Source organism: Xenopus tropicalis, chromosome 6 (assembly GCF_000004195.4).
Source record: "Xenopus tropicalis strain Nigerian chromosome 6, UCB_Xtro_10.0, whole genome shotgun sequence".
In the NCBI taxonomy this organism is placed as follows: Eukaryota; Metazoa; Chordata; class Amphibia; order Anura; family Pipidae; genus Xenopus; species Xenopus tropicalis.
In genome coordinates, this window is record NC_030682.2 from 143,652,673 (window position 1) to 143,665,464 (window position 12,792).

Here is a 12,792-nt window from a genome sequence, read left to right on the forward strand (position 1 = left end):
TCCCTCTGTATTGTTTAAAAATGTAATCCCCTGTGTTGCTCACACCTTTTAATACATGCATTGTTCACCCCCTGCAGTGTTCACACCTCAGGCTCAGACTGTAATCACTCCCATTGTTCACTTCTTCACACCTCAGACGGTGTAGGTACTGTAGGCAGAGTATGGCACATACAGCCAGCATAGGGCAGGTAGAGTATGGCACACACAGGCAGCATAGGTCAGGGAGGGTATGGCACACACAGGAAGGATAGGGCAGGCAGAGTATGGCACACAGAGGCAGCATAGAAAAGGCAGAATATGGCACACACAGGCAGGGTAGGACAGGCAGAGTATGGCACACACAGACAGCATAGGACAGGCAGGGTGCTGCCTGTGTGTGCCATACTCTGCTTGCCCTATGCTGCTTGTGGAAGGTGAACCTGGCAGGGGTTTGTGGGAGTTTGTTAGCAGTTGGAAATAGCCATTAAATGGTCCCTAAGGTGTGTAATTATGTACTGGGGGTTGCTGTGCTATGCACAGGGGAGGAGGAGGCATATGGAATTTAAGGGTATATCTTAATATGACATAATTCTTTCACATATGAATGATGGTCGATATCCCCACAGTAAGGACCAAGCATTTGGGATTTTGCTGTGCTACCACCATTGTGATAAAATAGGTGTGGTTTGAAGTGGGTGTGGTTTCAAAAAGGGGAGTGGTCAAAACTGGCTTCCATTAGCGGCCCTCCACCATGTATGCTAGAGAAATTCCGGCCCTCGGCACCGTAGAAGTTGGACAGCACTGACATACAGTATATACAGGATTGAGATCATGCCTTCCCATAATGACAAACCAATAGCCATGGGTTCCCTGAGGTAGTCTTAGGGCACCTATTGCCTGAAATTGTTTCCACCATTGGAGCTGTAGGATGACCAAAGGCCACTCTCTGGTTGGAAAAACAATAATGAAGTAATGACTCCATGTGGGGTTTTACCTGGGGCTGCCCATTTTAGGCACCCATGCTGGGCACATTTAGTAAGTGCCCCGGGGGCTCAGCAAATGGCAACTAACGTGCCTTAAATTGGGACAGTTGGCAAGTATGACCTGAATCTTATTCCCTATTTTAAACATGATAAGATTTGTTCTCCTACCTGAACACTAGGGTGGCCAACCTGGTGGTCCAAAAGTACTTTTAAGCCTACTAGGTGTTAATTATCCCTCAGTCCTCCCTACTCCCAGGGGTAGTGAAAGAACTATTGCTCTGGGTCTAGAAGGCCATAGCAAATGTTCAGTCTCCAACAGTAGACCATTCCTTCCCATAATGACAAACCTATAGCCATGGGTTCCCTAAGGTAGTCTTTATATTTTCAACTATTTCTGTTGGCCGCCCCTCGGATTAGTTTTCTGACTCCTTTCTTCAGTTTAAACATGAATTCCGTGCCACCAAATTCTTCTGTTGCACAGCGAGCAAGCCAATGATATACGGAACAGTTGCAAGGCTCTTACATTACTGTTTTTACACCTGCTTCCCAACATGAATTCCGACTAGGATCTGTCCAGAACCAACACAAACTGATCTTTAGCCTTTCCGCCTTGAAAGTTACGTTTTATTTTCATTGGTTTTATTCCCATTATCGGCAGAGTAGAAACAGATCTAACCGACAAGGAGTTGAACATGGCAGCCAAGGGTCCCACACACTCATGTAGGATGCTGGTCAGTGTTTTATCAAGGCAGGCGATCTGTCTTTCACTTTTCTTTTGTTTTATCAAGGGTTGGCATTGGCCTTCTGTCTGTGCAACATCTCAACCAGGTGTTGGTTGGACCATTTTTACTCTACTCTTCTGGGAAGGTTCCCATTAGATGTGGGACCTTGTTGCTGGGATTAGAGCAGTGATCCCCAACCAGTGGCTCGTGAGCAAGATGGTGCTCACTAACCCCTTGGATGTTGCTCTTAGTGGACTCAAAGCAGGTTCTTATTGATGAATTCCTGGCTTGGAGACAAGTTTTAGTTGCATAAAAACCAGGTGAACTGCCAAACAGAGCCTTCTGTAGGCTGCCAGACCATAGAGGGGCTACCATATACCCAATATATTTGGCACCTCCCAGGAACGTTTTTCATGCTTGTGTTGCTCCCCACTCTTTTTAAATATGATAGTGGCTCATGGGTAAAAAAGGTTGGGGAGCACTGGATTAGAGCATTAGTAAAGTTGACTTTTAATGTTGGAGGTCAGGCTTGGCTCACAGTTGGGTTCAAGTTCATCTCTCAGTGGTTCAGTTGGGTTGAAGTCAGGATTAGAGCATTACTAAAGTTGACTTTTAATGTTGGAGGTCAGGCTTGGCTCACAGTTGGGTTCCAGTTCATCTCTCAGTGGTTCAGTTGGGTTTAAGTCAGGATTAGAGCATTAATAAAGTTGACAGTTGATGTTGGAGGTCAGGCCTGGCTCACAGTTGGGTTCCAGTTCATCTCTAGTGGTTCAGTAGGGCTCTGTGCAGCCAGTCAGGTTCTAACATGCCCATCTCAGTCAACCCATTCTATATGGACCTTACTTTGTCCAGGGGGATATTATCCTGCTGAAACAGGACACCAAATTGTCTTGAATATCATTGCATGATGTTGTGGCACTTGTTGGCAATTATGGCCAGGGCTTAAAAAGCCAATTGCCATAATAAAGAGGGAGTTTGCATATTTTTGGCCATGTATTGTCAATGAAATGTCTAATGTTGATACACTACTAGGAGTCATGGCTAGTGTAAGGGAAAGGGGCAACTGTGTATAAGTAGGAACTACTGTCCCTGGATTTGCCTGGCGGTGTCCCTGGTTCTTTGAAATTGACCGGCAGCACTGAAACCTTATGACCAAAAATCAGTTGTTTTGCCCCACTCTGTAACCTGTAGTTATTTAAATGGTTGCTTCTACCAGTCGTATTGCTCTCATTTTGACCATTAAGCATAAGGGAGTTATGTAATAAAAGGCACTCATTTTTCCCAAGAGCCATAACCCATAGCAACCAATCAGCAGGTAGATTTTAATGGTCTTATTGGTCACTATGGGTTACTGCTACTGGGCAAACTGAGTGCCTTTTATTACATATTAGGCATAGAGTCCGTGGAAATGGAAATTATGTGTACCTACCCAGGGCCACACTGGAGTCTCAGGTCAATAACAGCATTGGATCAGAACAGGAAGGTCAATGGCAGCTTCCTTTGATGTCAGTGGGTCTTTAATGGTCATTTCCACACCACTAGGTGGCGCTCTGATATCATGCCCTGTGGGATCCCTGGTTTCTTGTGAATCTGTATTGGTCTGTGGTGCAGCAGCACTGACATCATTGCAGCGCCCCAAATACCATGGCAGCCGCTGTGATAGCACCCACACTGTTGGGTAAAGATTGTAAGCTCTTTTGGCAGGGCCCTCTTTACCTTTTGTATTGGTTGTTTTGTATGTTTTCCTGTATGTGTAATGTGTATGCACCCATTTATTGTACAACATTACAGAACATGTTAGTGCTTTATAAATGCATGTTATTATTATTATTATTATTATTAATAATAATACTAATAATGGGAAACCTATAGAGGGGCATCTCTAGCAGCGAGTCAGCTGGTGTCTGGGATTCCCCAATGCAGCGGGTTCTCTCCAGGAGCCTATGGCAGTGAATGAGTGCGAATGCTACCGAGAGCTCAACAGCGCCACCCGGTGTTATTTTATGTCTTATAACTTAAAATGGAAAGATTTTAGGGGTCATTTACAGAGGCCCCAGGTGCAAGTGCTAAAGCGCTAAGCAGCATGAAATTGCACCCCATAGTCATTCACTAATCACTGGTGCCCTGGGCCTTGTTCTATTAACACCATTAAAAATTTGCCATGGGGTGTAGAGCGTTGCATTAGCAGCTAAAAGACAGCCCTGTCCTTAATACATGTTATATTCTATTCCCTGCACTGCTGGTCCTGACTCCAAAAAAAGTAGCAGGCCTGGAGGAAACTTTTGATGCATTTTTTTAAAAGGGCGCCTATGGAACTGCCCAAATTTAATCCCCCCCACCCCCAAATGCAACACCTTGGCTCAGACATCCCCTTATCTCCATCCCACTCAACTCTGTACATTGAGCCCTCCCACAGAGAGGTATGTGCCCAGCCAGTGGGGTAACTATATACCTGGTGGGCATTTTCACCCTTAAAGGGCCCCACCCCCATCCACCTGTGTGCCTCCCACCTAGGGTTGCCACCTTGGAGGTGGGGTATGACTTGGGGTAGGCTGCGCCATCATGGGGGCGGGGCTATGATGTGGTGATTGCAATTGGCCAAACGCCGCATCAATCTTAGAGAATCCTTCCTGCAGGGCGGGAACTAGGGGTAGGCCTAGGGCACAATAGTTGGGGGGCGCCAGGCAGGTACCTCTTCTTTTACCTACCTCTAGTTCCGGACCCTTTCCCCCACTGCAGTGGCCCTGGCAACCCGCCACCCTGTGTGCATAGTCGGGGCGGGTCAAGCCTATTAGGTTGCCTAGGGTGCCCGGTCGGCTTGGCCCGGCACTGCCTTCCTGGTTTTCAAATTAGGAATACTAGGCATGTTGTTTTGACCAGGACAGCCCTACCGAAAACCGAATAGGGGGCAACCCTACCCCCAACTGCCCCTCACATCCCCCGCTCCCCACCAGCTCTCAGGTAGAGTCCTGGGAAGGGTGATTTCTCTATAGTTACCCCACTGTTCATACTGCCCCCCTCACCATTGTGCCCTAGGCATGTCCCTCTTCAGCCTACCCTCAGTTCCGCCCAGGTCAGAGGCATAAAGGGACAGACATAATGTATAATACGACTGGATGCCAGAAGTCCATGCAGATCTCCGGAACCATCTGGGCTGTACATGTGTGTAACGACCCCTTGCGGCAGAGGAAGGGTTACTCTATCCCACTTGTCCGTAAGCCGATTTAACGGATCCAAACAGCCTGGTTTTATTAATGGAGATATTTGGCCACGTGACACGCCGGCCCCTGTTACTCTGTTTTGGTGCTGGGGATTTGGCAGTTGCTGCAGTGCAGTAAATCAAGGCGCTGATGGTCTGTCTGGACTGCACTGTGCTGCTGGATCGGCCCGGCCTCTTTATCTCCTTTCTATTTTCAATTTGGATTTTTTTTTGGAGAAGTGGAATATGTATCATCTGAGCCCCCCGAGTGATTTCATACATATGGAATGTACATTGCAGCCGCTGTGAGATGGCAGTTGGAACGCCTCAAACCTATCAAAACCTTTCTTTTCTTCCTTAAAAAATGACTTTAACCTCTTCCGTATTGGGCTGCTCCCCGGGCTCACGTTACAGGGGGGGCTCTAGGCACAAATGCCAGGAATGTGAGAGCAGCAGGAGCATTTGGGGCACTCGGGGTGAACTTTCCTGCTCCTTATACCCGCCCTGCCCCAGCCTGCAGCCATTATTCTCTCTAATCCCACCTCCCCAGGGTCAGGCATCTCATACTGACTGGACGGTGCTTTTACTCACTCAGCCACTTGGGGCACTGTAGAGTCAGCACTGCAGTAATACTTAGGGATCACTGTATATAGAGGGCGCTGTGCTATGTTCTGCTATGACTTGTTCTCTCTCTCTTGTACAATTGAGTTACACCCTGGGCTTAGGGATTAGATCTTCCTTGTTAAAGAAACCTACATAAAGTTGTTCATAATATGCTGCCTGGAGCCTTGATATGACCTGCAGAAGCTGAAAAGCTGAACACCTCCACCTACAACAGTGTTTCTCTGCCTAATGCCGCGACCCTTTAGTTCAGTTCCCCCAACCATGGAATTATTTTCGTTGCTACTTCATAACTTCAGAGTAGCTGCTCTCTACACGTGTGACTGGTCCGCATAAGTACATCATGGCGCATTATGTCACATACACCTGTATTTGTATGGGGTGTATGTGATGGGGTTGGCGCGATGATGTCATCACGCCGGGTACACGTAGGTGGGCGAACCCGCCTGGAGACGAATAGTGGAGCGGTGTCTCGGTTCCTAAACCCTCGGAAATATGTGTTTCCCGATGGTCTTAGGTGACCCCTGTGAAAGGGTCGTTCGACCCCCAAAGGGGTCCCGGCCCACAGGTTGAGAACCGCTGACCTACAACAATGGTGTAACTACTCTGTGCCACCCAGTCTGCCCATTTCCCCACCCAGTCTGCCCATTTCCCCACCCAGTCTGCCCATTTCCCCACCTAGTCTGCCCATTTCCCTGCCCAGTCTGCCCATTTCCCTGCCCAGTCTGCCCATTTCCCCACCTAGTCTGCCCATTTCCCCGCCCAGTCTGCCCATTTCCCCACCCAGTCTGCCCATTTCCCCACCCAGTCTGCCCATTTCCCCACCTAGTCTGCCCATTTCCCTGCCCAGTCTGCCCATTTCCCCGCCCAGTCTGCCCATTTCCCTGCACAGTCTGCCCATTTCCCCGCCCAGTCTACCCATTTCCCCGCCCAGTCTGCCCATTTCCCCGCCCAGTCTGCCCATTTCCCCACCCAGTCTGCCCTTTTCCCTGCCCAGTCTGCCCATTTTCCCGCCCAGTCTGCCCATTGCCCCACCCAGTCTGCCCATTGCCCCACCCAGTCTGCCCATTGCCCCACCCAGTCTGCCCATTGCCCCGCCCAGTCTGCCAATTTCCCCGCCCAGTCTGCCCATTGCCCCACCCAGTCTGCCCATTGCCCCATCCAGTCTGCCCATTGCCCCACCCAGTCTGCCCATTGCCCCACCCAGTCTACCCATTTCCCCGCCCAGTCTGCCCATTTCCCCGCCCAGTCTGCCCATTTCCCCGCCCAGTCTGCCCATTTTCCCGCCCAGTCTGCCCATTGCCCCACCCAGTCTGCCCATTTCCCTGCCCCCGTGTGACATTGCCTCCTATTCACTCACCCAAAAGGCCGTTATTACATCACAGAAAAGGTGGCCACCTTATATGTAGGGTTGCCACCTGTCCAGTTTTGGCCCAGACAGCCCGGTTTTCAGTAGGAGACATGGGTATGGGTATGGGGCTGCCATCTTTCCAAGTGGGGTGGGGCAGTGGAGTCACAGGGTGGGGCAGTGGAGTCACAGTGTAGAGGCTATGACACAGCAATCGGCAATTGGCCAATCACAGCTTCAATCTAGAAAACTGGGGTATAATTTCATGCTATTCTGCTATAGGATAATTGCTTTGTTTAAACTGCAGGTATTTTGTCAGAACACCACTACAATGTCACCCGTGAGCGCCGTAACTGAAGCCTACACCCGGAGGCAATTCTGTAAGTGGCCCTGTGATTGCCCCCAGGTCCCCCCGGCGTGCCCGGCAGGGGTCAGCCTACTCACCGACGGCTGCGATTGCTGCAAAACCTGCGCCAAGCAGCGAGGAGAGAACTGCACGGAGGCGGATACGTGTGATACTCACAAGGGACTGTACTGTGACTACAGCGGGGACAGTCCTAGGTACGAAGTGGGTGTATGTGGACGTAAGTTTTACATCTTATCCATTCATTTCATACTGTAGGGAGAGCTTTCTCTTTTTTACCTGCTGGCTGAACTGGTATTCCAACATGTCCTGCTGAGGATTTTTATTGTCGGGGTATTAATAACACAGGTTACTCATTTACTGACCCAAAGGGGTGGTTTACCGTTAAGTTAGTATGTTATAAAATGGCCAATTCTATGCAACTTTTCAATTGGTCTTCATTATTTATTTTTTATAGTTTTCGAATTATTTTGCCTTCCTCTTCTGCCTCTTTCCAGCTTTTGAATGGGGGGGGGGGGGGGGGTCACTGACCCCGGCAGCCAAAAACAATTGCTCTGGGAGGCTACAATATTATCGTTATTGCTACTTTTTATTACTTATCTTTCTATTCAGCCCTCACTCTCTCAAACCTCTCCCTGGTTACTAAGGTTAATTGCACCCTAGCAACCAGATAACTGCTGAAATTCCAAACTGGAGAGCTGTGGAACAAAAAGTTCTTTGGGGCTACAATTTTATTGTTATTTTTTATTACTTATTTTTAAAACCACTCCCTGGTGAAATTATGAAAAAACTATATATAAATAATAAAAAAAGAAAAAGACGACCAATTGCAACTTTTTTTTCCAAATACTACCCTCTAGATCATACTAAAAGTTAGTTCCAAGGTGGACAACCCCCATCGGTACAAACACGTCATGATTCAGCAAGTCCTACCTCCATTTCAGCAATCCAGGACCACTACTGGGACCTGGTCCCTACCAGTCACCCCTAATGGCAGAATTGTTAATGGGTAGAGAACATTACCTTGTGGGAGGAACCTGAGGTTCTCCAGTAGTGTTCTGGACTCTGATGGCCTACTTATTTTTCTAGATACACCTAAAAGACCATCTTGGAGGCTAATTAGAGCATGATTTCAGGTGGAAACTTCTTGATATCCTAGATGTTCTTGGAACTATGGCTGAATGTTGGCCCTCAAAGAAGGTCTAGAACCAAAAATGTATGACAAGCTCAGGGGTCCCCAACCTTTCTTACTCATGAGCCACTGAGACTTGGGGAGCTACACAAGCACCATAAATATTCATGGAGGAGCCAAATAAGGGCTGTGATTGGCTATTAGGGGCCTCTATGCACCCTATCAGCTTACAGGGGGCTTTATTTGGTAGGAAATCTTGTTTTTATTCAACCAAATTTGCCCCCAAGTCAGGAATTCAAAAATAACTCCCTGGTTTGGGGGCACTGAGAGCAACATCCAAGGGGTTGGGGAGCAACATGTTGCCCCCGAGCCACTGGTTGGGGATCACTGACCTAGAGCATAGGACAACCCATTTGTATGACCTCATAGAGACTTAAGTCAACAATTTGCAGAAATAGAAGCTTGAAATTATAATTATTTATCTCCTTTCTTATAGAAATGACCGGAGTGGGCTGCGTGCTCAACGGTATTAGATATGTGAACGGCCAGAGCTTCCAGCCCAACTGCAAGTACAACTGCACGTGTGTCAATGGGGACGTGGGGTGTGTCCCGCTCTGCACAAACTCCCGACCCCCCCTGGTCTGGTGTCAAAACCCCAAACGCGTCAAAATGACGGGCAAATGCTGTGAACAGTGGATATGTGATGACTTCAAGAGGGTCCGAAAGACGTCTCCTCGCCATATTGCTTCTCCAGGTTGGTGTCCCATCATGCTCAGCCAGCTGTAGAACGGTTCCAACTGGGAAGCTGATTTATATAATTTCACCAACATCTCACCATAATCTTGTTTTTCCACCCTCTGTAGCATATGGAGGGGAAAGCGAGTCCTGGCACAATAACTGTATTGTACAGACGACCTCATGGAGCCCCTGCAGCAAAACCTGCGGACTCGGAATTTCCACCCGGATATCCAATGAAAATGACAAGTGCAGGCTCCGCAAAGAGAGGCGCCTGTGTGACATGAGGCCATGTGATGTGGACATAACCCAACACATAAGGGTAAGTATATGCTTTGCTTTTCTTTCTTTAGGCCATGAAAGAGGTTACTTGAGTGAAGAAGCGCCCACCATTCAATGCCCACCACTATAAATCCAAGGTCACGTGACATCTCCATTACCTTGTGTAGCAGCCAAAGTACAACTTTGAGGATGTTTGGTCCAGTCTGTCACTCTTAATTCTCAGGAGAAGCATCTGGATAGGAGCACATTGCTTTCTCCTATAGCTGTAAGGGTCAAACTTTCCAATTAAAAGAAGTAAAGGCAACCTCTCATGTAGGTGGCTATTTGCTACCCCCCTGCAGAAGAGCCATCTGAGGTTCTACCCTTACTTTAAGACAAAATGACATGGAAAAAAGAGTAATTGGCCAGTTGTCTTTATGTAGATATAAATTGGCTTTTATAAAGAGGATCCAATTACACTTACCCATAAAGCTTCCCATACACGTTAAGATCCGCTCTCTTGGCGATGTCGCCAAGCGAGCGGATCTTCACCCCATATCCCCACCTATGGGTGGGCAATATCGGGTAACATGTAGGCGAATTCGATCATTTGGCCCTGGGGCCAAACCATCACATTCTAACGGCGGCAATGGGGCAGTCGGTTCGGGGACCGCATCAACAAGCAGATGCGGTCCCCGATCCGACTGAATTTTCTAACCTGCCCAATCGATATCTGGCCAATTTCAGCCCAGATATCGGTTTGCCAGGCCCCTCGTTTCTGCCCCTACATGGGCCGATAAGCTGCCGAATCGGCCCAAGGGACCGATATCAGCAACTACAATCGGCCCGTGTATGGGGACCTTAAGGGTTTGTTGCTTTGATGCATTTAAGAGGGGCCTCCATGAGTTCTTGGACAAGCAGAATATCCAAGGCTATTGTGATACTAATATCTACAGTCAGTATTAGGGGTTGTATATATAGTTTATGTATGTGAGTGTATAGATTGGTAAGTATAGGTTGTGGGTGCTGGGTTTACTTGGAAGGGTTGAACTTGATGGACTCTGGTCTTTTTTCAACCCTATGTAACTATGTAACTATGTTGCTGGTTGACCCACCAGCAGGTGAGATTGGATCCTTAATTAGTTGATAAAAGGCACTGGGAATTGGATACATTTATTTCTTCTTAATTGATCTGTTTTTCCTTTAGACGGGGAAAAAATGTCTGTCCGTCTACAGGGAAGCGGAACCCAAGAACTTCACCATTTCTGGCTGTTTGAGCAAAAGACCCTACAGGCCCAAGTACTGTGGGGTGTGCACGGACGACAGGTGCTGTATCCCGTACAAGTCAAAGACCATCCAGGTGGAGTTTGAATGCCCGGATGGAAGCGGCTTCACGTGGAACGTCATGTGGATCAACGCTTGCTTCTGCAACCTCAGCTGCCGCAAACCCAATGACATTTTTGCAGATCTACAGAGCTATCACGACTACACGGAGATTGTGAACTGATGTGAATCCCTGAGATGGAGGCAACCGTCTGGGTCTACGTGTCGTAGCCATGTCCTCGGTGCTATGTTTTACAGTTCCGTATAGGTGCCCAGACGTTGGATTGGCACGTTCCATGAAGAAAAATGTCCCCAGTGTTGGAACTTGGTGGAACCCTTAAGCACAAAACTCACCCACCTCCTTATGATTCTCTCTTCCAACCTTTTTATTCTTCATTTTTGGTTCTCTACATCTGTTTCTTCTCCCCCTTTCTCTCTCATACAATGTTCTTTTCTTTCTTTCCCACTTCATTTTCTACTGGGAGCAGAATAGTGTTGAGGGGTTTACAAGCGACAATACTGTTTCATATTCTTTCTGAAGTCCTAAATATCAACATTTACAACTCTTCCATAAGTCATGGACATGTCTAATGTTCTACCTTTAAAGGTCTGTGCTGTGCCTGGACAGTAGGTCCATAACTAACACCTCAACAAATTGGGTAAAATAGAGCCATAATGCTGGCTGGAAAGGTTAGTCCAATGGCTGGGCCCACTAGGTGATCTCCCATTAACCCAATGGGCCACTCTGACCCTGGTATCTCAACAAATAATGGTTTACTACCCGTAACATTGTGCAAAGTACAAATGAAAAGATCTACCTTATTTCTTCTTCTCGTTGCCACATCTTTTACTGAAAAATGAAAATATGAGCCACAATCCAATTTCAATAAGCTTAGCCCCCCCCTGCACTCTATTGTCTGCACTTATAAAGTTTGAATGGTAATCTTTGAGGCGGGTATAAATGTATTTTTTAATGAAAACATGGGAAACAACTCAGTTTGTATCATTTACAAGTCACTTTATAATTGGCACTAAAAATATGATTGTACACTTGGACGCACTGGGAGTTTGGTTACGATGGCAGACTGGTCCAATCATGGTGCTTATTTCCACTTATTTGTTAGTGTGATGCCATGATTTTGCCGGTTTGCAAACACACACAAAGGTACTACACAACCTCAGCTAGCACCCTCAAATATGACCCTCACAATGTCATTAGTTCCTGCTAGGCTCCTCCTGAGTCCTGACCAATGTCATTAGCTCTTGCTAGTCTTCTCCTAAGTCCTGACCAATGTCATTAGCTCTTGCTAGGCTTCTCCTAAGTCCTGACCAATGTCATTAGCTCTTGCTAGGCTTCTCCTGAGTCCTGACCAATGTCATTAGCTCTTGCTAGGCTTCTCCTGAGTCCTGACCAATGTCATTAGCTCTTGCTAGGCTTCTCCTGAGTCCTGACCAATGTCATTAGCTCTTGCTAGGCTTCTCCTGAGTCCTGACCAATGTCATTAGTTCTTGCTAGGCTCCTCCTTCTCCTTGAAGTGTCCCATAGCAACAAAAAGCTATACAGAATCTCTCTTGCCTAAAAACCTTCAGCACTACAGAGAGCTCTGCCAAAGACATATACAGGTATGGGACTTGTTATCCAGAATGCTTGGGACCTGGGGTTTTCCGGATAAGGGATCTTTCCATAATTTGGATCTCCATACCTCATTTAACCATTAAATAAACCCAATAGGACAGTTCTGCCCCAATAAGGGGTAATTATATCTTAGTTGGGATCAAGTACAGGTACTGTTTTATTATTACAGAGAAAAGGGAATCATTTAACCATAAAATAAACCCAATAGGGCTGTTCTGCCCCAATAAGGGGTAATTATATCTTAGTTGGGATCAAGTACAGGTACTGTTTTATTATTACAGAGAAAAGGGAATCATTTAACCATTAAATAAACCCAATAGGGCTGTTCTGCCCCCAATAAGGGGTAATTATATCTTAGTTGGGATCAAGTACAGGTACTGTTTTATTATTACAGAGAAAAGGGAATCATTTAACCATTAAATAAACCCAATAGGGCTGTTCTGCCCCAATAAGGGGTAATTATATCTCAGTTGGGATCAAGTACAGGTA

At 47.0% G+C, this 12,792-nt stretch overlaps 1 protein-coding gene across 1 annotated transcript in view; it reads left to right on the forward strand.

Moving 5' to 3' along the window:
• The window catches only part of ccn4 (cellular communication network factor 4), a 51,605-nt gene extending 39,251 nt beyond the window's left edge, over positions 1-12,354 (forward strand). Inside the window, exons 2-5 of the mRNA XM_002939516.4 lie at positions 7,160-7,436; positions 8,845-9,102; positions 9,212-9,405; positions 10,552-12,354. Of these exons, the coding sequence (XP_002939562.2) occupies positions 7,160-7,436; positions 8,845-9,102; positions 9,212-9,405; positions 10,552-10,851 (1,029 nt within the window). The 3' untranslated portion in view covers positions 10,852-12,354. The remainder of the gene's footprint in view (positions 1-7,159; positions 7,437-8,844; positions 9,103-9,211; positions 9,406-10,551) is intronic.
• The last annotated feature ends 438 nt before the right edge of the window (positions 12,355-12,792 follow it).